This window comes from Macrosteles quadrilineatus, unplaced genomic scaffold (genome assembly GCF_028750875.1).
Source record: "Macrosteles quadrilineatus isolate MER2022 unplaced genomic scaffold, UCM_ALF_1.0 Scaffold_2__2_contigs__length_208266976, whole genome shotgun sequence".
Classification (NCBI taxonomy): domain Eukaryota; kingdom Metazoa; phylum Arthropoda; class Insecta; order Hemiptera; family Cicadellidae; genus Macrosteles; species Macrosteles quadrilineatus.
In genome coordinates this window covers 129,430,055-129,456,289 of record NW_026542595.1, presented here as the reverse complement: position 1 = coordinate 129,456,289, position 26,235 = coordinate 129,430,055, and the positions used below count along the sequence as shown (strand labels likewise).

Genomic DNA, 26,235 nt, shown 5'->3' with positions numbered 1-26,235 from the left:
TGAAGACCTAACTTATGACAAATAAGGACCTCCACAGTAACGAACAGACCACCTGCCCCCTCTGACTCCCCTTAGGTAGGAACTGCTGGCGCTTCGTTTCCGGATGTCGTTTATAAATTATGACAAGAACCTAGAGTCCTATCGGATTTCTAATTTAGAAATTCCAATGTAAATAAGAAATACAGATTGCATCAGTGTGGAGAAAAGTTTGCATAACAGTTGCATATAATGAAGCGTGCAATACTCAATTCTGCTCAAGGCATATACTAGTAAAAGGGATAGTTTGAAACCAATAGAGGTCGTAGCATTGATCAAAATACACTTAAAAATTAAATTGCTCTACGAATATGAACATGTTCAATATTATTGCCATTGGGTTTTACATTTCAGTTGAATTTGGGAAGGAAAAACTTACAAGAACTGTAACTGAAAATGACTGTACTTCAAGCATTTGATTCTGTAAAACTATTACCAAAGTTTGGATTAAAACTCTGTTTTGAAACTTGTATAGGGGCTTTCCATCCTTGGTGCGTACTCACAGGCTACGACTATCGCAAAATAATTATAATTAATTTTTATAGCCCCAGAATTGCGTTTAATGATCAATTGATCATATTATCATCAAAAGGATTCGTAGTAGACACTATTTCTCCTCTCTTCTGTATCCACCCACTGCCCATTAGCACCCACATCCTACAACTATTATCTTTCATTCACTTCACCCTCCAATCCTACCGTTCCCAGCTTCTCAGGAAGCAATTTGAGGCGTCAAGCTGATCCTTAGATCTTGGACGGAAGTGAGAAATCGCTTTTCGACACCAATTCACCCCCGGTCCATAAGCCATAATTTCTAATGGGTTTTATAAAAAGAAGAAAAGAAAGGCCGAGCTCATAGTACAATAGAGGTGAAGACGAAGGCAATGTTCCGTTACAAAAACACTCGAGCACCTGTGACCCATAGTCCACGGTAATAAGACAGTTCCGCCGACGATCGTCCCAGTGGCCATATGCCTTCTTGTCATTACATCCACCCTCACCTCTCAATCGACTGCTGCGTTTCCTGCCGCATCAGGAGATGGGGTCGGTAAGACGGATTTCGGAGTGATTATGACGTTAAACTGTGCTGGGAACTTTGAACAAACTTCCGGGTATGATTGAAGGAAATCATAACTCATATTGTGTAGTTACATGATAGATTAGTCAAGAGCTGAAAAATTTGGTATTGGATTCGTTTAAGGTACTGCTTGAGATTTACAGCGTACAGAATTGGCTCAGCCGAACACTTGAATCCACGATTGGAACATCGATACGAATGTTTTTTGCAACATTAAAACGTCGATGGGATTTGAGACCACATTAAGCAAGCTAGGCTGTCTATACGCTAACGTTGTTACCCAAAATTGTTGCAGCCTCATACAATTCACATAAAAAATACTTAAACGAAATGCATCGTTAAGATCTGCAATAGTTTAAAACTAGAAGTAGGTGCCAAAACACATTTCAACCAACCTTCCAATGTACTTTCCCGCACGCCTTTACAGAATATCTCACAGAGCACGTCCTCTTTTCGCCATAATTACCCACTGCTCACCGACTAATATTTCGCGCTCAGCTGTTTCCACTGCATTAGCATTCATATTGACCACCGGAGGTGCTAACTGGGGGAGGCAAGGTAAGGTTCTGGGAAGATAAGAGTGTGGGAACGCCGCGGAGGAAGCGCCGAAGACAGTTGCAGTTCTGCGCCGCTGCCCCGCTCACTCATTTTTAAGACATTTGGTCCGACGCGATTGTATTCAAATGTGCCGCGATAGCTGAGTAAATCAGCTGGACAGACGTCCTGCCTGAACCACCGGCATAAAACAATGTCCGACTGTCTCTGTTGAATATTCCGCCGGCGGATTTTAATATCGGATCGTATTTAAACGACGACATTCATTATGCGAGGCTCGGTGACGTGGTCGTATTTTGTGATGTTTGACTTCATAGGCTTCTCTGTTGCTTGGAAAAAATGTTTCACGGGATAGGAAGACTCAATGAAGTCAAACTATTGAATGAAGCATTGAAACCATTTACACCTTCCACCGTGTTTTGCTCTATAAATTGTATATACAATTTTATTTTTTTCGCTAGCCATTTGCAGCAAACCACTCTCCTTGTATGCAAAGGTTAGGGTCAGCTGTCAATAACAGTATCTCAACAGTAAAAGCCAAAAACTATGAACAAGATGATATTCCGGTGAAAATAGATTATTAGACCTACCAATTTTTCGGATCCAAGCAACTGCTAGAGGCAAGCTTCTACAAACTCTAAATAATTTGTCTTGTGAATGTTGGTAAAATGTAACTTGCACATTCAAATTAGCTACACACGGAGCATACACCTTAAACATGCAATTCCAGCTGTTTTCGGTAATCCAACCTGATATCAATCACAGCAAATAATCAAACCATTATCCGCTTCAAGGTTCAGGCATGAAGTTGAGATCTGCGCTGATTAACATAAACCATACGAAACAAAAATCTGCAGAATCGTATATCGGTTGTGACACGGTCACCAAATCCCAAGTAGAAAGCCTTGAGTATGTCTCCAAGATCCGACCACATCGTGTAACCGAACCGGTCGTTAGATGGGCATTGGTAGCTGTAAGGGGATCCACCGCAGCCGAGGACACGGCCAGATACATTTCACGATGTTCCACTAGTCTTTCCCTGATTGCGGTCCATTGGATCGTTTACACACCCAACCAGATTGGATTTGCTCATATCATTCGTTTCTGATTGCCTTGGACACCAGTTACATATCGATATATTATTTTCTTTGCAAAAACGTGTCTTGTTGCAGAAAGGGTTTTCTTCAAGTGCTTAAGGTGTAGATCCTTTGGTTGGATTTTATGTATGAAAATACAACTGAAACTGCAGCTGAACTTTTGAAGAAAAAAATTTGTTGAGATCATGAGATCATATGATCTCAAAAGCTTAGTTGGTATTCATCCACTCATCATTTATACCTTGAACTTACTAATTGAGTATAGATTGTTAAAAAGGAGCTTTCCTTTCCTCGCTGATGTATAGCTAAAGCCTTTCTTCGTTGACACTTTGGTCACTTTAGAGTTTATAATCATTAGTCTTTACTTGCCATTAATCCAAGTAACATTTTGATCATGCCAATCCAAAATTATCTGCCACTCTTGCTGAATCCGTGGTATAATCATTACTGTATTAATAGTGTTATTACTGCAAAACCGTTGCTTTCCAACGTCAAAGTCAGTTGAGAACAAGTCAAAAATAGTTATTTTTATTTCGACAACCATGGAACTCGCCGATTCAAAATCATTTTCAACTCTTGCTGAAACCACAATAGAATCATTACAATAATAGTATTATTACCCCAAAACCGTTGCTTTCCAACGTCAAAGTCCGTTGAGAACAAGTAAAAAATAAGTAAATACGTCAAAGTCAAAACCGCAAGGGTGGCGTGGGAACCGACAACGAACGTAAGGTACAGGTGTTGTAATCTTGGCCACGTTACGGAACAAGGGTTTCCTTAAGGACAATCAGATGTGCCTTTGTAAGCCATCGCCCCTTAATCGCCTCCTTGAGAAGTTCCGCCCCTGGCGTAATAAGCCCTACATGTCGTCGAGCCGGCGAGCCGTGAAATTGAGCCAAATATACTGTCATATTTCATACACGGCAGAAAAACGTTGGGACTTGTCGTTGGTAAACCTGTTCACCAGGTGACAGCTGGAATTCAACAAGTAGAACTCAATTAGTGTTGGGGAAGTGTTAGTAAACATTGAGGCAGAGGAAGATTAGAAATGGGCTAGAGAGAACATCGGAGACCAGGATGATTCGAACCTTAAAATTTTAGTGAGTTTGGAGTATGCAACTGGGCGTTTGGGTGGGGATTTTCTCTTACAGCTTAGTTGTGTTTTTTCAGTGAGTAACATAACAATAAAATATGTTTGAATAATCTTAAATTCTTCAATAAGTCAGAAACTAAAAGAAATATTAAATCTTTTTGGAAATTATGTTTTTTTTTATTTAAAAGTGGAATTTCAACGTATTTATTTAGCTTACTTCAATCTCAGTGTTTCAATTATGATGAAACATAATCCCTGTAAAAGTATATGAAAATACAGTTATTTTGTTTGTATACTACACTATTAGGATATATACCTACAATATATTATTATTATTACAACCAAAACGTAGACTTGGTAAACAAATAAAACTGTAAAATAATAAATAAACATAAATAAATAAAATAAATTATAAATAAATAATAAATAACAAATAAACTTGTCTGGAACTATCCTTGTACTCAAAATTCCTTGGCCGAAACTCCTGGACTCGAAATCAGAAAACATTCAATACAAACATATTGTAATATTAACCATTACCAGTATAGGGATTACCGTCGAAGGCTAGCGAAGACTGAGCACTGGTGAGGGGGCTGAGTGGTTCAGACCCCCAGTTCCTTATGGTGTTCCCACCCATCCAAGGAGAACCAAGACACCAGTTGGGCCGCTAGCGAGAGTGAGCTTCCGACTTATTGTTCTGTAATTGCGAGGCCCATATGACGATGACCACCTTCGCCCCATATGCCGCTTCCTTCCTTTCCCACCCTTTGTTTTGTTTTCTTATTAATTAGTCAAGGAACCGACGGACTAGCGGCCCCCCTGGCGGAGAATTGGGCAAGCAAAGTTGGACGTAATAAGATTTAAAATAGTGTGGGAAACTGTACCAGGAAAACTAACACGATAGTGTAATTGTATTGTTCTGGTAATTTTCTTAGTTCCCTTATTAGTTCATAGATGGCTATTTTTAGTTAGAGATGGTGGTTTTTGATCTTGGAAATTTTATAGTAAGAAAAGAGTTCATGATAAATCTAATTAGCGTCAGAAATGTGTTACATCACCAGAGGGTCTTTTCTGAGAAATATATTCCAAATCTAACTCTTGTATAACCAATTGAGATGTAAACTCAATTAGGCGCATTTGAACCCAAAAATATTGTGGAATGTAGGGAGATGCCCTGATCAATTTCTTTAGCTCAGACTATTATTAAAGGTAATGATGAAGGACCTCTGGGCTTAGCTACGAACCATCAAAGAGTTTCTGACTCTTCTCTGGACCGGCAACCTTTTGACTGCCAAGCAACCTCCATAACCACTCATCTACACAGCTTAATCAATATCAACAAGAAATATGAGCGTTCGTTCACTAAAACAAATATCAAAAACTTGAATATAATTTTCTACAAACAAGTGCAATAGTAAATCCATAAGTCCAAATATTCAACCCCAACCCGGTGGATCTAGAAAGTTGAAAGTGGAGCTGGCGTGACGGGTCCCATCAGACGGAGGCAGAAGAATCGCCAGCGGCTACCGAGATTTAATTGTCGATAACACGTTGATTAGCGGCCGGGGTCGTGTACAGATGCGAGATTAGACAAATGGAAGCCGAGGCCGGCTACCGAGGTTTATTGTTTGACTGTCACGATCCCGTAATAAACCGGGGCCGATAAAAGTTGCACGCGCTTCGCTCGCAATGAACAATTAACTCTTTGCTAACAAGGATCGGCCATCGCAGACGTGCTACCACCATCGCGAGAGTTCGCGCCCTGAGTGATGGATAGGGATGAAGAAGTGGATTGAGACATTGCCGAAAAAATGAACTGAGTCATTTGGATGAAGACAGAGGTTATGAGAGTCTGGATAGCACCTATGGATGAGGATGAAGAGGAAGTATTGGTGAATAAAGAAAGGATGCTAAATACAGCTGGATACTTTGACTAGAAACAAAAACCAGTTTGTAGTCAACTGTGTATTGGAAATAACAGTGGGTTGTTAGTCAATTTTGTGGACATATATTTCTGATTTGTGTAAGGAAATAACGTGTATTTAGCTTACTTACTAGGATAGGACGAAATCCAGGAGTCTTGGCTAAGTAGGTATAAATGAAGAGTAATATTAAACCATTGGTGAATGGGCAACATCATACATCAGAACTCACACCTTAGAATGGGAGGTATATTAGAGTATGAGCATCAATAGATGTTAAAGATCAAATAAATATGTCTGAACCACGAAGATCATACAAGTTTTGGGATCACCTTGGAAGTTCACCTTATTGATATGTAATCATAGTAATTGTAGAGGATACAATTCTTGACGTGAACACTGGATGGACAAACGTGTTATTTAACTTGTCGGTGTACCTCAAAGCATATTTACATATTTCGTAACCCCTCAACTACTGCATTATCTTCCTACTCCAATACTGAAGACAATTACCAGCACGCGACTTCCTAGAAACATTCTCGCAGCCGATCCGAAGCATCTTAACCATTCGCTACAGGCGTTTACGTTCACATAAGTGTTCCTGTATTGGTTCCTGGTCTCTAGAAGTGAGCGGAAAAACGCGAAGCTAGATTGTGAATGTCTTTTAAATACAGAATTGGATGTTTATTACAATATATTTTTAGTTATTTCTAATGCATTTACATCCATTTAAAGTGGGAAATAATTTTACAATCAATATTTTGCTAAAGAAGTTACGCAGACGAATTTACAAGGGAACACTGCTGGTGGTAAAAACTTAACCAAGACAATCCTATGGATAGCTATCCTAAAAAACATAATTCTCTTTTTACAGTAGGTATTATTGTTTCACACGAACAGTTGTTTCAAACTATACACTATTTCACATCCTTCACATAAAGGTTTGCACAATTCCACACCAACATTCCTCCGAGGCGCTCATATCCTTGTACGACTCTCAGCAAAACGTTATAAAGCAATTGCAATTAAGTTGTGTGAACACCAACCGGTACTTTATGGTACTAATTGTCCCCGTAATGAATAGTATGATAGCCTTGGTGTAATCACTGTTTGTGTAGATATAATAGAGTAGGCGCGCGGTTCCCATGGAGGATCTGATATGGACAGGAAGTGGCTAGGAGCTACAAGCGATGGCGTGTTAGAGGTGATATACCATCAGGTGTTCCTCGCCAGATCCTGCTTCAGTATTCCTGCAGTGCTGGAGGATATTCTGAGCCTACACCTCATAGCTGCAAGCTATAAGCCGAGAAAAATTAAAATTTAGGTTTTTCAGCCTTGGAACATTGTTGGTTTTGCTCAAGGGAATTTAGAAGTAAATAGAATATATATGTATGGCCGTAGCCTGTTTTCGTATGGTTTCAAATTCCCAAGGTAAAGAACTAAGGGAAATCTATGCAGACTGAAACATAATAGCCAAAATAAAAAAAATAGTAGACTGAGGTGGTCTGGTCCTGTGAAGCAAAGACAAGAAGATTCGGTGTAAAAAATGGTGTATGGTAATCTTCCTCGGGGAAGACGACCTCGGCTAAAATGATAGGACCATGTGTGAAGAGACATAGGAAAGTTTAGAGCAGAGACGGGGTGGATGAAAGACAGAGAAAGGTGACGACTTGTTAGTGAGTCCAAAAGCCTACTGTGATTTGAGTAGCTGCGTAGAGAACGTTTGAAGAATGATCTGAGAGTTACAAGTATTGGTGTATAGATAGAGTTAAGCTACAACGCGTAAATAATGAAATTGCAGTGAAAGGTCTTTGACATAAATTACGATTTCTCATAAGGAAACTTTCAGTATCTACCATATTGCATTAGGCATATCCAAATTCTGTTTGAGGACCCAAAACACCCTACGATTTTCTTAACGTATCATCATACACCGTAATGTTAATTCTACAACACTGATCCACCTCAGTCTACATTCTCCCATGATACTGGATCAACCACAATTCCACTCTAAATACACAAATTACGCATGTCCGTTACACCGTTTCACCCATCACGCAATGCCCAGCCTATCCACCTGTTACACCAACCTTCTCACAAATCAATCGGCGACCTAGCCAACTGTGACCGTTGTCTTGACAATGGGAGATCAAATTCGGAAATGTGACACACATTAGGTTTCCGGAGGCGCGGCGTGACTTGGCGTGACAGATGCGTCGTTTATGCTCGACGCCGCGACGCGTGACGACACTGGTTATATAGGCGCTGATCTAGACACAACACGCCCTGGGAGGTGGTGCTCCTTACGTGATGGTTGGCTGGGTTTAATATACAGGTGGAGAATTGGGTTAAGGTTGTTGACATGTTTGAATTCAGCAAACAAAAGAAGTATAGCATCGAATGGTCTGTGGGAGATGAGCGGGTGGTCAATTTGGCGATGATATTGGTCACCTTTGCTAAATCTCCCGAAGACCAAGACTAGAGGGAGTACTTTGTTCGTGGAAGTATACCATCAAGAAAAGAACTATACCCTAGCATCTGACATGTGTACAGTATTATCCAATTACCTTACCTTACTTAGCTGGCCACTCAAATCTAAGCAGGTTTTTGGCCTCTCCAACAGCTCTGTGCCATCTTTCTCGGTCCCTCATCATCTCCTCTGTAACGGAAATAATTCTTCTCATATTCCTTCTGACTTGGTCCCACCATCGCAGCCTTAGGCGCCCTAAAGGTCTTTCTACAGGTGCAGCATCCGTCACTGTTCTCAAGACTGACTCTTCAGGTCTCCTGTAGACATGTCCTGCCAATGATAAAATATAGTAAAAATACATATACATATACATATACACATACCAATAATAATACATGTAGTAGTATTATCCAATTAATATTCACAAAAGTTCTTACTCATGAAAATCTTAGCTACGAAATAGTTGGAATTGGTAAAATGAAAGTACAATATCCGACGCTTTCAAAAGATTGGACTAGGTTTTGTATCAAAGTGTTAAGCAACTGTACTTTATAATGAATTAGCCTCTGGATCACTTGAATTAGCTATGACTATCAAAACGACCCCGTTTTGACCTGAGATTTAGCACGGGATCATTATGACACAGGTAATGTAAACCTCTATTAGTTAATTTATAAGTGTACTTAACATCTTAAATTTTTTTCTCTTACCAACGTAAATAAGGACTTCTCCTGTGAAATTTCCTTTTCTTCAGTACTGCACCATTATCCAAGATAGATCATCTATTTTTTGTAATCCACTTTACTCTTTGGGTTCATGAACATTCAAGTTAATAAACCCATTCGGATATAGCCATCTAAAATATTTTGCATCAGTTTGAATGGAATATCTTTTGCTAAATTTTATCAAATTCCCATACAAGAATTCTATCACCGATGAAAGGTGTACAAGATCTTTTACCGCTCTACCTTTCCTGTTTGAAACTGCATTACACTTGGATTCAGATTTTTACAAATATTTACAACACCCATTTCCACTACATCCATTCCATATTTGACTTACGAAACAATAAAAACACACCACAAGGCGCCATCCAAGCGCTCCGGGGTGTGTTCAAAATTGAATTAACACCGCGATAAATTAACAGCGGCTAATGGAGTCATTTTTATAAATGATGTCGATCAGATTCAATATGTTAAAATCACAACAGGAGCTGTTGTACCATAACTCAGGGCTAATGCCGTGTGGCTCACGCGAGGCAGCCATTACCCCTGTTAGAAGCTGAGCCACAGTAATGTCTCGTAATGACGGGCATGCGCCCGACAACATGAGCCACGTACCTTCAATTGGCCCACGAATTGCTTTATTCCTGATAGTCACCATCTAGCCGTTTGTCAAATATTATTTACGGATAATGATACACTTGCCAGGGAGCAGGCAACGCTGTGTTACTGGAATGGTTCTGTACACTAGTTATAGAGGGAGATTGAATTGGGACCTGTGTATGAGTTCTCTGAAGAATCTTTGTCGTAATTCAGCTTTACAGATTGTATCAGAATCATTGTGTAATAGATGTATTGGGTGAATGCAAGAGCTACTGAACCAACTAAGCCGAAATTTCACACAAATGTTTATTACTATCTTTAGGATTGTCTTAGGTAACGTCTTGTGGAAGTTTCTAGTTGGATCTTTTGAAACTAAATATTGTTTGGAAATCGGTATTATTTTAGTACAATAGTGCATCTTTTAAGATTTTATATTTCACTTGTTAATAAAGTTATGATCCTTGTCCTGCTGAACAAATGATTTAATTAAGTAATTTATTTTGAAAATTAAAAAGTGTTTTTGTTTTTATAACCAATGGTGTTACTTTCTTCTACAGTACTTACAACTTTAATCTATTTTGCGTTATGTCCAAATCGTGAATACGTGTAGGGCCTATCTATCAAGTAACCAAGTTTGAATGCTGTGTGTGGCATAACCATAACTCTCTTCGGCGAGATCTAACATCACAAAACTATATAGATATTTACGTTTTTACACAAAGTAATTAGCTTTAGTACATTAAACGCAATGGACAATAAACAGCTCCAGAGTTAAAACCAAACCTGAGACGGTTTCACCGATGTATTTTTGCCCATAAACAAGTATCCACTCCCGGAGAGGAAGTCACGGTCGGGAGTTATTAGCTGACGCCGGAAACGTGTAAGGAACGACGGGAACCGATCTCGCGCATCGACGGCAGTAAGTCATCGAACACGAGAAAAATCGTGTTGGCCGACAAACCTTCGGCTCAATCGGAATTTCAAATAAAGACTGGTGAAAAATAACGGGCAGAGGCGTAATTAATCGGCGGGAACGACTGGGAGCCGGTGAGATATCGTCGGGGAACATGCGATCATCGCAACCGCGCCAGCTACTGGACTAGGCGCCGGCTAGTGGGCGCGGTGGTGAGATTTATACATGGAGAAGGTAATTTATGTGAGTAATGTCAATGAAAAAACACATGTTACCGATTGATCGATGGATGTATTTCCTTCGTGGGAATTCCAATAAAATATTAACGTGGTGTTTCAAAAGGGCTTAAGAATTGAACAACCTCTCCTGCCATAGACAGTTTGGATTTAACGTACACAAATGTAACCAATCATATTGTTGTCGAGTTCAAATTTACTTTTCCGAACCGTACACTTTATTTATTTGTTGGAATAATACATTTTCACCCAAACACCCCTAACAAGTCAATCACGCGCAACATTCTCCACATACTGGGCGACGCCCGGGATTCAGACACCCAATTACAGAGGACAAAGGCACCCAAAAATGGTCGGTAACGGCTCGGACAGGCGCTCTAAACCGGGGCAGAATGCATAATAAAAAGCCCGATGGACGATTTGGCAGATTCCGGCCCGCATCTTCGCTGCGTGCCTGACGGCCGGCAAAAACCCAGTAATGCCTTCGCCGTGCTGTATTCCACCCGGGACTTTTTGTCGCCTTCAATTACGGAATAATTTTAAGACGGCTTTTTCGGCTTTCATCGGGTTTTTGTTATAATTTGGTCACCGGCCGGGTGACACCTTGATGATTCGGAAGCTGGAGACTTGAGGTGAAGATGTCAACTTGAGTTTTAGTTTTGGCAGTGCACTTGGGGGGAATGTGTAAATCTTTGAACAAAGCTTTGAACTCTTAGTAAGCTAGTCAAGAAAAATAATGAAATTACATTCAAGGTCCCCTGGTTGCAGCCGAACCTTTATAATGTGTGCTCATGACTCTCTTTACAACGCTATCATTACAACTGAACATAATTTGGAGATCGAATGAACATTTCTCTCTCACTTTACAGTTTCAATAAATGTACATCGACAAGCCATTCTTATTCATTGAATTGATTTATATCCTAAGCACACTATGCATTATTGTTACAACTAACGCTTATTTCTGTTTCAGGAGAAGCCCCACAAATGCGGTTTGTGCTCCAAGTCATTCCCGACGCCGGGCGACCTCAAGTCACACATGTACGTCCACAACGGCTCCTGGCCCTTCAAGTGTCACATCTGCAACAGGGGCTTCAGCAAGCACACCAACCTCAAGAACCACCTCTTCCTGCACACAGGTAGGCCTCTCCTAGAATATACGTTATAATCAAGATATTCAATTCCTAAAGAAGGGTCTGCTGTTGAATGTATCGTGAAAATATTCCATATTCCCATGTGAATTAGACTTCCACCGTGAAATTACCATAGCTACAATAAAAACTCGATGCAATGGCCAATTCATTATTCAAATAAGTAGCCTTGAGAATATTAAGACTATTAAAAACTCGGTTAAACTGTATTAAAAACAAACTTTACCTCTATTAGGAGGATTATAAATGTATTCAGGCGTTTACGTAATTTAGTAGCAGTCCCCTGTTCAAAACGTCGTTTACGATAAACCGTGATTTAATATAGTCGAGGACCGTACGCCGAGGATCAGCGATCGGTAAATGAACGCGTTTAAATTTAGTAAATTGTTTTCTGATAATGGGAGAGCGGATGTTAGCATATAGATAGGGACGATTTGCCGCCATAATAGATGCATCAGAAGTATGTAAATGGGCCGGCAGTAAATAAGCGCTGACGACACGGCTGCGGGCTAGACGCGATTTTTACTCTTTGTCCGAGTTTAAGAAACAGTTTGTACCCTGACCGGTAGCCGTGCATACATTAGGTGGTAATATACAGTAAGCGCTGGGCCCACGCGCGTGCCCGCTGCTCTTATTTACGGGGTAATAACAGCCTAGAACCCCTACCGCACTGAGACCAATGGTAATGACTGTAGTTGATCACATGACATCACGGGGTTGATGCACCGATATACTTGCAAAGGTCTCTTGCTGCCTGGAGAAGCTAGGAGAGTCTAGGGTAGGGCAATCGTAGTTCAAGAGGTAGCAGAGAATGTCGTTACGGAGGAGTGCCCAAGAGCTTGGCAACATGGGTTTGAAAAGACAATGCTATTCTTAAGAAGTTTTAGAATTTGGGATAGGTTGATCGAACTGTAGGGGTTTCTTCAGTATTATCAGACAGCATAATAGTGGAGCGATGGCAAAGAAAGGGATCTTACTAATGTTATTTCCATGTAAGCTTAGTAATTCCTCATTGAAGCGGATTGGAGAACAAGCCATTGCCATCATAAGCTGAAAGGGAGATACAGCAGTTACACATTCTTCGGTCAGCCAAATATTAATATAATCTTGCTCCATAACCTGTTAGACAAATCTTTAACTATTCTCAACGCTGCTTTAAAACACTTTTGTAATGACTGATGATTTACAACAAAAAAATCCCTAATGTTTGGTTTGTACTTCATATTCTGACTTTGAACAAAGTAAATTTTTTCAATACATTCCAATTAGAAAAACCCCTATTTTGGAATAATATAAACACTGTAGAGCACCCTCTGATGCGATGGTTACCTTCTTATATCTTTTATCCATCAAACGATTAAACATCCCCACATTTCGTGCACTGGAGCGATCACCTCAGTCTACAAGCATTTAATTCGTAAACCCCGACTTATTACCTAAAGCAGCGTTTACCCGAGCCACAAATCAACCCAGCCATTACAGTCAGTCGAGGCTTAGCCGCGTAATTTCACGGGCAGTTTGGTCCACGGTAAGTCCGTGAGTTATGGGCAACTCGGAGCCGCGCTGGGCCAAATTCGAGTCCAGAGCGGCCGCGGGCCCGTCATTATATTACAATTAACTTATCAGATGCAGCCCATTACCGGCCGTCCCGTCAATGGCGCTGGTTCACAGTTAACGTGTCATTTCTCGATGCTATCGCTCAAATCATCCAGCTTCCCCTGTCTCCTAATTTTTAATCGGCGCAGTTTTTACGCTGATGACTGTAATACAGTAAGTCCGCTAATGGTGGCTGAAGTGCTTGTCATGCTGTAAGCAGTGTATTGATCGGTGGCTTCATCATGTCCCTTCTTTCAATTATACTGACGGTTGGAGATGGTGTGAGGTTTTGAATACGGAATTAATTGGTTGAACGAACTTGAAGTCTGGATCACTCCAAAATTTAAAAGATGTGACATGAATTTTTCCAGCTGCTGAGAATTAATGTGGTACAGCTGTAATAATTGCAGTAGACACTGGAGTATCCCATTTCTTCATCAATTTACTTAATTACATCAATGCAACAAACACTTAAACGCTCCTGGAAAATTTTGGAACTCCACAATTGAATCCAACTATTGTAACACCGACTGTCAGCGATCATAGACAATAGCTCTCTCTACATGCCATTCTCTTCCACGGGTAATAACTCAAATTGGTCAACAGGGGACAAACCAAAGTCAATAGTGATTGTTTCGAAACGTCAACAATACGCGGTAATGTGGCATTGTCGATATTACAACAATTAACTCTACAATGAGGGCAAGAGATGAAGCAGTAAATGCATTAAAGATGAGCGTGGCCTCGCGGCTGAATGAATGAGGTAACATCACAACTGCGCTTGCGCTGTACTCCGCGTCTGCGCTGTGACTCTGACTGTGTCTGCGCCGGGATTGACGGATTGGACGAGTGATTGGACGGGTCGACTCAAGTAATTGCCCTAATGTCCAATGACATATCGTGGACGTCTTTATTTAGATCCTGTCAGATATTCAGAGATCCCGTGGAAGAAGAATTGTATTTTATACAGTAGTAGGGCAGTATTCATTTGTTTTGAAGTATATTTTGATCGGTAGGGACGTTTATATGTATCTATGAACTGTTCATAAAGTATTGCAGCATCCTGTTCTCAAATATTCTGATATAGTTTAACACTGCTCACGTTACCGAGTAAATTGTTTGGAGACCCCAACGCACGGTTGGACCGATGGCGTGGTCTCTGCGAATTGCCTCTCTTATTAGTTACCGGTAAAAGACACACAACGATCAAGTTCTTTATGATAAATAGTTATCGGAATTTTATTTTACCTTGATTGATTACAAATACAATTATATCATACAAATTGTATCAATAACTAATTACAACGATTAAGAACTATTCCTTACAATTTAACACAATACTTGTATTGTGGGAATATCAGAGTAAAATTATTAAACAGCTCCCTGGTAACGATACTCTTAGAAAATCGGACGATGGAAACCAATTCTGCCTCACAAAGACATTCCACGGAGCCAAATAAGCATGCGACATTCACGAACCTGTGCGAAAACGGTGCATAATTACTTTCCAAACCACCTTTCAACTCATTGAGTCGTGAACGACCGTAGAGATGAGTGCAGCTCAGTTGATTGAACATTGAAGCGCGGAATGGATTACAGAGACTTTGACGCGCAGAACCAATTACACAGGTAAACAAGTGACGGCGCGCCGTGTGAACCTGTATAAGGCAGTGTGACACGGCCTGGTGAGTTGTGCTTTAATTGGGTCCGCAGGTTTTGGCATGTTGCTGAGAGCTTGAGGGATTGGCTTCTTTGATAGATTGTAGGACCGTATTTTACAAGAAAGCATACACTTTATGTAGATTGATAGTGTATCTTGACCTGGTGTTTTAGAGCCTACTAGGGAATGAAAGGGTCAAGCAAAATGATGCATTTGATGATTTGAAGGATTTTGAAGCATATCTTTGCCTGGTCGAATGTTATGTAATTTCCTTAAAATATGGGTTGATGAACTGTCATGAAGCTACATATACAAACAAGCCATCATGTTACTATGTTTCGATTCGAAGTCAATTGTCTTCCTTCCTTTGAGATGTCATATTCTTAATGAAATCGGAAGATTCTAATTCAAACCCCCCAAAAGCGGTACAATTTACCTCTGTTTTTTTATACATTTCCAAAAAATCATCAAATTTCTCATGGTTTTCATCTGAGGAAGTTTTTTCCTCGTACCAAAGAACTCAACTTTAACTGATCAATATTATATCAACCCAACCAGTCCACACTCGAAACTTTTAAACTTTCCAGCAATCCAGTTATTCTTACTTTTCCCCACAACGTCCATTCTTCAATCCAAAACCTACAATGTTGGCCAGTACCGTCTCCACTCGCATGGAACGTCAGCTCACGTTAAGCTCCGGTAAAATGTGACGATTTACAAACTGGACGATCACCAGCGAAGGTATAAATAACTCCGGGTCAAAGGTCAGGGGGAGGGTCGGGCTGTATTTCACGACAACATCTCTATTAGACGATGATACGTGAGTGGTCGCGGCTTAGCAGCATTGTGCCCGTATTTATGGGGTTTGGGGCCCGTTGCTGAGCTCGTACCACCTGCCTCCATCGTACCTCCAAGACTTGTGGTTGTGGCCAGAGTGTGCGGGTTACTACAAGGTTAACTAGAAGAACATATTTATACGGGCTGTACTGATGTCAGTCAAGCAATCCTTTCACGTATGAAAGAAATGTTCATATTTTCCTGAAAAAGCTACATAAACCCTGAGACGCGTTATGCTTATAACTTAAGAGAATAGTAGGGCTAGGATCTCACCATAACTTCATTTGCTGACGTACAAGACATTTCAGTAATAAAATATTACAAATTTGAATCGTCATAGGACACAAACGTAGTTGTTACACAAACTCTCCTTATCCCTTAAATCCTCCTTCCGTTCAAAACCTTATATTTGGAATCATGCTCATGGAAAGAGTCATTAAATGTTACAATTAAAATAATATGAAGACAATAACGAGTTTGATATGAATCAACTGACACTTAAAATCCATGATTCGAAATTGTAAGAAAGAGATTCATCGAAGTGATTGTTTTGAAATGATTCATGCTGCTAATTTCTATACACGTATAGTGAAATACCTGTTAGTTTTTTTTCAATTTCCCGCCATTTCCACGTCATAACTCGTCATAACTCGTACATGTGATCGGTTACCCTCCAATTGTTCAGACCATTAAAGACGCCCCAGGCTGAGTCATGTGACCAGCTTCTCCTTGTTACACATACAAGCCTTCATGTTTATATAAGCATGCAATTTTCTGTTGAGTAAATACCAACCGTGCGGAAGGAGTGTGAGTTGATTACAATTCTAACGATTTATTCTAGAACAATACAGAAAAACATTGATGTACATTGATTACTAGAATAGAACTACTTATTGGAAATCTTGAATGGAAGTGACACCAAGAAATCTTGGTAATGGATGGAGATGAAATTCTTTTGATTTTGCCACGTTATAGCATTGAGAGGTTTTGAGATAACAATGTGATTGGTTCGTTTAATTAACTAATAGCTAAATAATTAAATGTGCTTGAATTACATACTGAAGTTTGGGGATCTCGTATTGCCTTTGCTTGCATTTAAAGAAAAAAAATACATTAGCACCAATTGCTACGAATATTTATGCTGTGACTACGACGGGAACATCACCATTTCAATGACCTATTGGCAATTACTTTCTGATTAATGAGGAAATGTATTAATCTTTTAATTTTAAAATTATTGCAGGTTTCCTAATTAACCAAAATAATTATACATACACTTTTGGAAAAAACTCATCTCATTTACAAGTAATTACTTTAAAACAAATTTAACTCTTCCTAGAAGACAATTGCTGTTGTATGAACGATTGACTTGTCGCATTTCAAGAGATCACAAATGTGCATCTCAATCGTTTTGTAAAACTAATGTTCTAAACGTACTAGACTTCCCCCTAATTATATTTCTTAAACTTATTAGCATTTCCTACTTGACAGTTGACTGAGAGACTCAATTACAGCTGATGTACTACAACGGCCAAATCGAGGGATGTGGAAAGTTCCATAACAGGTGGAATCGAAACAAACTGTACAATTGAAACCTTTACAACTACAATGGAATTACATTCTCCAAATACACCAAACCCTACAATACCACATCATACACAATACATGCAACCAAGAACAAACGGTAAATGTGGTAACGAGTGTTTCGCGTGGACATTCCGCGAGAGCAGCACATGGCACAGCAGGTGAAGTGCAGGCACCTGCCTTGACTCTGTAGGCACCTGCCAGGCACACGCCACGACACAGGTACACCACCACTTCCTACAACACCGGAAGTAACGTACTTCCACCCTCGATAGCATCTACTGGTCGATCACCATCAGGGGAGAAACGGTTTTGCGATAAGGGAGGGTTTCCAGCGGAATGTTTTAATGAGCGTTTTTGTAAGGAACTTGTTTTGTGTTAGTTGGTTTTGATAAGAGTTTAATCGAGGATACACGTCTGAGCCACACACATTGTATTATTTGGGTATTTGTTAACATTTTAAAACATTTTTTGATATTTTTGAACATTTATTGATATTTTTGGACATTTGTTGATATTTTGTAGAATGAAATTATTGCATTGACGACACTATCCGAAGCCGCAATAGTGATCACATATCGATCGTTACTTAAACAATACAAAAACCTCTTCATTAGTGATGGTCAAAACCAGAAATTTCGAATCTCAAAACCGAAACCGAAACTTTAAAAAAACGAATCCCGAATCTCGAATCCCAAAACCTAAACGCGAAACTTTTTTACTTAGCTGGCTACAAAGGTCAAGGTTACAAAAAAATACACATAATCATAAAATGTTAAGTATGCAATCAAAACTGAAAGAGATCGACTCCTGACCGTGACATAACATAAATATGTGAATGTGACTGATAATCTTAAAACCCAATACAACATAATTTTTCATAAACAAAAACAACCAACAAAAAAAAATTAAACTTCTAACACCAACATAAACATGAATAGGTATTAGATTAATTAGAACATTTAGTGGTCAATATATATTTGTGTTTAGTAAATATTGATGTGAAACTGAATTGTACCAGTTATAGTATTTAATATACCTTTTGAAGTTCAGAATAATCTTTACTTGTTTCATTACTGTTAATGGTGATGTTTGCTCTGTTTCTACCAGCTTGTTTGGAAACAGCATTGAAAACAATAACAATCGCACAAAAAAATATCAGCAGTTTAAAAAATAAAACTGCCAAAATCTTCAATTTCGAAACTTTTGAATCTCGAAACTTGGTGATCGAATCTCGAAACCGAAACTTTTCCTAAGTTTTGATGGTTTTGAGATTTGAGATTCGGTTTTGACACATCACTACTCTTCATATCGAGAATACTTTCACCCTCAATAGAACATGGAAACCTCCTGACTCTTGCTGGCCGGAAAAGAACCTGGAACTGGTGCTTTTTCAGTTGCACCATTTACTTTCATAGCTATTAGATGAAGAACGATATTGCAAAGTTTTTTAACAGTAATAATTTTATCTTTAAGATATATCACTTACATGGTTGAACGAATAACTTTATCAAAACAAACATATCTATGTTAATTGGGAAAGAACTGATCCATCGTAATTATATTTATAAATAAACCATTTACAACATCTTTTTAGCTTAACCATGCAATACACATCCCATGTGTTTATGTAAACATGTATTAGATAACAGCCACATAATCTCAGTCCATTTTAAAATAATTAGGTTTAAATTTTCCACTTTTTTACTATCACACGTCACTGGAAAATCAAGAGAAGCACAAAAACGCGCATTTACTGGATCACGCCCCGTGCGCATAACCCATACGTGGCAATCCCAGCTGATAATCTGATAAATCATCTGTTCCAAGGCCAAGGTCAGATTGTTGGCAGCACTGCTTGTGTGATAATAACACTCGAGTGTGTCAACAGGACGACATATCTAGGTGGCTGTTGTTGTACCACATAATCAATTGTGACTTTTCTGTCAAAGTCGTGAGTTTAAATACATTTGTATGACGAAATATGTATTTTATATTTTTTTGAACCACTCAAGTACCGGTATTTAAAATTTCACTTAAAATAATATTAATATGCAACATCGCATTACAAATTACTTTATGTTTTGCTAACTAAACTGGTGTCAATTGTAACTAAAAACAAGTTTTTCCCTTCGAGTTGGTACCATGCTATATTAGAATAACATTAACGAGAACAACTACATTGTAGGGCACTAAAACCTGTTTACTGGTATGAATTACGTCATATTCTAAATGGTGGGTATTTGAGCCTACATGATTAAATAGAGTTGGTAAAATCATTCATGAGGAATATTCATATTTTTTATTCAGCAATAATTTTTCACAAGGAACTGGTTATGACCCTGTGCAATCCTAGCTTTTCTTTATGGACACATTTACTATCAAATGTATGAACAGCAAGGAAACAGTCTTGAATAGGTATGTCAGTTGATCATAAGGTATTCAAATAAGTTTGAATTGTTAGTTGACTATCCTTTTCAATTTATGGCTAGTGTGCTATTTGTGGTTTTACACTGTAGATTAATTGTTTAAGGATGTTACATACTCTTTACTAAACAGAGAACGAATAATTTTCTTCATACAACACACTATTGCCAAGCGTAAAGTGAAATTCATAAACCCATTGATGACCAAATACAACTAATTTTAATCCTGATTCCCTCCAAAATTACCAAATATTCCCTCCAAAATCGGATCTCTGTGCAAAGTTTCCGAAGGCACATCCAGGGTTGACCCTAGGCTAACCTCCAAGCACGACTTTGGCTGCTCCGGTACACCACATAAATCAATCGCGATCTTCCCGTCCGTTCAAATTAATCGCGCTTTTTCACTCCGCACTTACAGTGAAATTGGGACCACAAAACTGGTCTGAGTCTGCTTTCTCTGCTTGGCGTGTTGGTCGCAACATCAGCGCACCTGCTTGTGAGATACCAGGAATCTCACAGGGGCGCATTCTCCGATCTCACGTTGAAACATCAAGGTCAAAGAGATCTTGGACTTTTGATTAGTGTGAGAGAAGTGGAGTCCCAAGTCGGTCTTTACAGGACTTTTGAAATTCACCCTATGTAAATGAAGATGACGTAAATGAGAAATAGTGTGTGTATTGTATAGTCTGTATGGAACCTGTCTCCTGACCGGGTCTTCTAGAGGACTGGCCAATGGTTTGAGGCCCAAGTCAGTATGTAGATGAAAGGTTAGAAAGCATGTTCCAGCATACGGACACTGAAAGACAAAGATGTGTTTAATTACATTTCATAAAGGAATTAATCTAACCTGTGGATCTTCCCACCAATATTACCCAAACTGATGAGATGTCTTCATCTAGAATCCACAGGCTTAACTTTGACCACCTAACATAATGCAACCAGGCCTATCTTAACCTACTCACATCACCTTCATACGCGAACGGCAAATTTTAATAGTGAAGGCCCTTTTATTGCAAAAAATCAATACATGTTTGGAGGTTTGTTTATTTAAGATTTAGTGATGCATTGCCACGCAATCCACTGTGTGTTGAAGACGCTTGGTTTGAAAGAATCTATAGTGAATATGTTAAACTATGACGATAACAAGCTGAAGTGGTAATCCAAGTACAGTAGTAATCCTCTATTTCATTGTGTTTCAAAGAAACCCAACAGATCCATACTTGATCGAGCCACCTCGCTTGCTGTGCGAATCTATACAGAAGGTTGTATAGTAAATAAATCTGATTAAACAACTATGTACATAGTGACTATTTCACCACTCCATTAAAAACTAAATTAGTTCACAAACACAATTAATTTTTACGTGGACTTATGAACGTCACGAGATATCCACTAACGTGTTTGTACCATCAATTACTTCATTTAATTTAAAAATAATTTCAAGTTTTCCATCAAATAAAACCTCATCTCGTTGTCTAAACATAATTTTTCCATTGTGCAAATCACAACCAATTCCTCATATATTTTTTCTAACACAACTAGTACTGATGCCCCGAAGTCATTTCACGGTACCGTTATTCTCTTCTCGATATATTTCACAAATCCATTAAGATTATTAGTTTTTTCTCCTAGTCTGATTTCACACGCCGCGCCGCTGTCTGTAGGCCGAGGGTGTTGAGTGTGCCTTTTGATTGATAGAGTTGCAGTATTGTATTGTACTGGATGTAATGAAAATCTTTGTTCTCCGCGATTCGTTCCACAGTAGCAAACCCTTTGTGTGCTATGGGTCTGAGATGAGGAGGGCTGGAGGCGTAGAACGAACCCCTGAGGAGCACCGATCTTTGTTCCATCATCTCGATTTCGATCACCCTTGGAATTCTAGCTTCCATATAACGGCAGTGAAACCGAGGTTCTTATGAATTATACCGATAAAAGTCTTCGAGATTTTCCTTGTAAAATAGTAGCAGATCCAACTCTTAGCTTTGAGTTTTAATGTTCTTGGCATTTATGTGTTTGCAAGGATGATCCAAACCGTGTTCTTGTTACTCATCAAAATATGACCAGATTGCACCCATATTTGATAGTCCGGTGATGACTGATTCCATTGAACAAAATTATGTTTGTAATAACGAAATGTCACTCTAACCAACCGAAGCATTCGTAATGTTTAGGCATAGTACGAATTTGACATTTAAAAGATTTTAAAAATTACCCTATCATTATTTATTGGTTTAGATTAAGAACTAGATTGCAGATTGAGTGATGTCATGATACGGTATTGGTATCGGTGGGAGTTTCAACGCCTACGGCAGGTGATATACTAGCCACTAGTGGCAATATGAATCACGGATGTCACATAACTTATCGAGCAATAGCACCGGTCGTTGCCGGTAATTCATCCGGTATTCTGCAACCACATCCAATTGAAGTCACCACCTCCGATTATTGTTTCAATCTCTTTCACTATCGTCTGTGATAAAAAGTTTCGAAAATATTTTGCTTTGTTACAGCCATACACAAACAAACAACCTATTGATACGTGGATTCGATCAAAAGGTCGGTATTTGGCTATGCAACTAACATCTTCCATAAGTTCAGGACACTTTCGCGATTTTACCTTCAATGACACTTGGATCGTAGATATTCCATGCCATCGAAAAGAATATGAAGAAGATGAGGTCCCTAGCAGATTTGGAATCATAACATCTTCTACTCTTGTTTCAGACTTTGTAATTGAAAACCCCGTGTGACATAGCAATCAGATTTGACCTGGGTTACTCTTACGATGCCAGTTCGTATTACTCACTGTACTATTTTACTAAGAATTAAGTGAATGCACTGTTTTATGTCATAACTCAAACTCAACTAACTTTATTTACCTTTTTTCAAACATAGAATAACAAATAAACATATGATAATAATTAATAGAAATTAACAGGTGTTATGAAATAAACTGTTCTCACAACATCCTCCCTTTTAAGTTTGAAAGTTCTTCAACCAGCTTGGTTTGTGTATATTTCTCTTTGGACGGTTGTATGGTTCTGTTTGATGTGTATTTGCTGACAAATTTTGTTCACTGTTTTCCTCTCTTAAATAAGGGGCAAGTTTGAGGTGGAATCGATTTCTTCTCACATTCCTCTTATCAGTTTCAACAATATATGAACGAGGGCTGTCCAGGATTTTCACAATTTTGCCATGTCTTCTAAGGTCCACAATCCAAACTGGGTCTCCTATATGAAGAGGATTGAGAGTTTGCACTTTGTGCCTTCTATCATAGTTGTGTTTGTACTTCTCACGATATGTTTCTTCTCTCCCTTTTAGATCCTTTAGATCTGGTTTTCCACTAAGCAAATGTTCTGTCTGAGGCAATGTGCTCCGTAATCGCCTGTTCATAAGAAGCTGAGAGGGACTGAATCCATTCCAGAGGGGTGTCGTTCGATAGGCTAGAAGCGCTAAATAAGGGTCTTCCACATTTTTCTTTAGAATCATTTTGGCGATTTTCACTGCCGCTTCAGCCTCTCCATTGCTTTGGGAAAATTTTGGGCTACTTGTTACATGCTTGAAGCCATAAACTTTGGAAAATGTCTTGAAATCTGAATGTTCAAGGACTTGAAATTGAGACCCATAGTCAGACCTAATTTCTTCTGGAATGCCGTGTTGACAGAAAAAGGCTTTGCATCTCATTATTACTTCTCGTGATGTTAATGACTCTAATTCAGCTATCTCAAAATATCTGGAGTAATAATTTGTCACAGTCAAAAACCAAACGCCTTCAAGTTTGAACAAATCCATCGCAAGTGTTTTCCATGGCCTGTCAGGGAACTGTGTGGGAAGCAATGGTTCATGACTGTTCCTTGAATGTTTAATACAAGTAGGACATGGTTTCACCATACTTTCAATGGCTGAAGAAATTCCTGGCCACCAGACTGACTCTTTTGCACGTAAACGACACTTAGTGATTCCAAAATGACCTTCATGTACTCTTTGAAGTGCCCAAGACTGCAGAGCTGGCGGAATTACAAGTCTTGAACCTCGTAGTATCATCTCATTATCAACACTTAGCTCATCCTTAACTGAATTATACGGTTTTAGGTCATCTCGTAATGATGTCTTAGAAGGCCAACCTTGGATGATTATTTTTTTCAGTTCACGTAAAGTCGGATCTTTATTTTGTTCCTCCAATACTTTAGCAACTATGCAGTCGTTTATATCAATGGACGACAAAACCATTTGAACAAACGCTTGAGTTTCTTCTTCTAACTCACGGTCATCAGTACCTGAAAATGGGAGAGGTGCTCTTGAAAGAGCATCAGGAACTAGAAGCTGCTTTCCAGGAATATAAGTAATTGAAAAATCATATCTCATGAGACGCAATCGAATTCTTTGAATTCTTGGAGACAATTCATCAAGATGTTTGGATTTCAAAATTTGAAGTAGTGGTTTGTGATCTGTTTGTATTGTTATTCTCTTGCCAATAATAAATTCTTGAAACTTTTCACATGCCCAGGCAACAGCTGTAGCCTCCCTCTCGATGTTTGCATAGGTTTTTTCAGAAGGAAGAAGGCTTCGGGATGCAAATGATACTGGTCGTATAGAACCATCATCTTGAACTTGAGAAAGAGTTGATCCTAGTCCTTGAAGCGAGGCATCACAGGAGATAATTGTTTCCCGATTTACATCGTAAATGGCTAGGCAAGGAGAGTTAGTCAAAATGAGTTTTATTTCATCAAATGCCTTCGCCTGCTCTGGACCCCATATCCATGGAACGTTGGCTTGAAGTAGTGAATTCATTGGGGCCAAAATCTTAGCTTTGTCAGGAATAAACTTACCAAGAAAGTTTACCATCCCATTGAACCTTTGAAGTTCTTTTACGTTTTTTGGGCAGTCCATTTTGAGAATGGCGGAAACCTTTTCCTTATCAACAGAAATTCCATCGGATGAGAGGAAATGCCCGAGGAATTTAATACTTGACTTCCCAAACTCAGTTTTGTCTTTGTTAAGTGTCATTCCTACATTTTTAAGCTTTTCAAGTACTTGCCGAACAACTGTATCATGTTCTTCTTTCGTTTTGCCCCAAATCAGAATATCGTCCATATGGACTGCGACATTTGACTGGTTGTCTAAGATTTTGTTCATGCATTTCTGAAAATGTTCAGGTGCTGATGTGATTCCAAATGGAAGTTTGATAAATTTAAAACGTCCAAAAGGGGTAAGGAAAGTAGTTAGATCCTGGGAATTTACATTTAAGGGGACTTGCCAAAAACCACTGTTTGCATCAAGTTTTGAAAACCATTTTGCTCCTGAGATTGAGCTGAGAGACGTTTCAATTTTGGGAATCGGATGATAAGACCGCTGGATGGATTCATTCAACTTTGTTAAGTCAACACATATGCGGACATCTCCATTAGATTTAGGCACTACTACCATTGCTGAGCACCATTCAGTAGCATGCTCAACTGGTGTGATTACATTATTTTGTACCATACTTTCTAGTTCTTTTTTCACTTGACACATTAGGGGTAAAGGTACTGTCCTAGGAGTGGTTATTGCGTATGGCTTTGCGCCATCCTTAAGTGCTATTGTGTAGGGATCAGGAATGACGCCTAGACCACTAAACATTTCATGGTATTCGGTAAAAAAAGTCACTGTCTACCTCTGCAACTGAATTAACAAAAGTTAAAATTTTCAAGTCCTGTATTGCTGGACGACCAAGCAAGGGTGTTATGAGTCCCTTCACTACGTATACCATGTGATTTATTTTAACATCTCTGTATTGAATATTAGCTTTAACACAACCTACAGTTTCTAATTTTGTTCTACCAGCCCCAAACAACTCAACTAGAGTCGGCTGGATCCTACTTGGATCAACTATGCCAGGGGGAATTACTGTTACATCTGCCCCTGAATCAATTTTAAATGTTTGTGGTTTTCCCTCAAATACTAATTCTAGTTTCCAGGGCTTACATTTTGACCCATCCCCAAGTGTACCTATGAATATTTTATTATTTGAAGGTTCAAGTTCACTTACTTCATTTTCGTCAGTTACTTCCTGTGCTTTAGATCTGCAGACCTTCGAAAAGTGACCAATCTTTTTGCATAAGTTACATGTTGCGCTTTTTGCTGGACACGTGCTTCTTGGATGGGACGGTTTATAACCACACCAGATACATTGCGCTGGGTATTCTTGTTTCTTTTGACGAAACCTATATCCTTGATTTTGGTTTGAACTCGATGACGTAGTTGCTTCAATTTGAAC

At 39.1% G+C, this 26,235-nt stretch overlaps 1 protein-coding gene across 2 annotated transcripts in view; it reads left to right on the top strand.

The window, feature by feature from the left end:
* LOC128987320 (zinc finger protein 227-like) overlaps positions 1 to 26,235 on the top strand; it is a 112,971-nt gene that overhangs the window by 71,540 nt on the left and 15,196 nt on the right. For both annotated transcript variants that reach the window (XM_054408100.1, XM_054408099.1), the window contains exon 6: positions 11,699 to 11,864. In XM_054408100.1, coding sequence (XP_054264075.1) covers positions 11,699 to 11,864 — 166 coding nt within the window. The remainder of the gene's footprint in view (positions 1 to 11,698; positions 11,865 to 26,235) is intronic.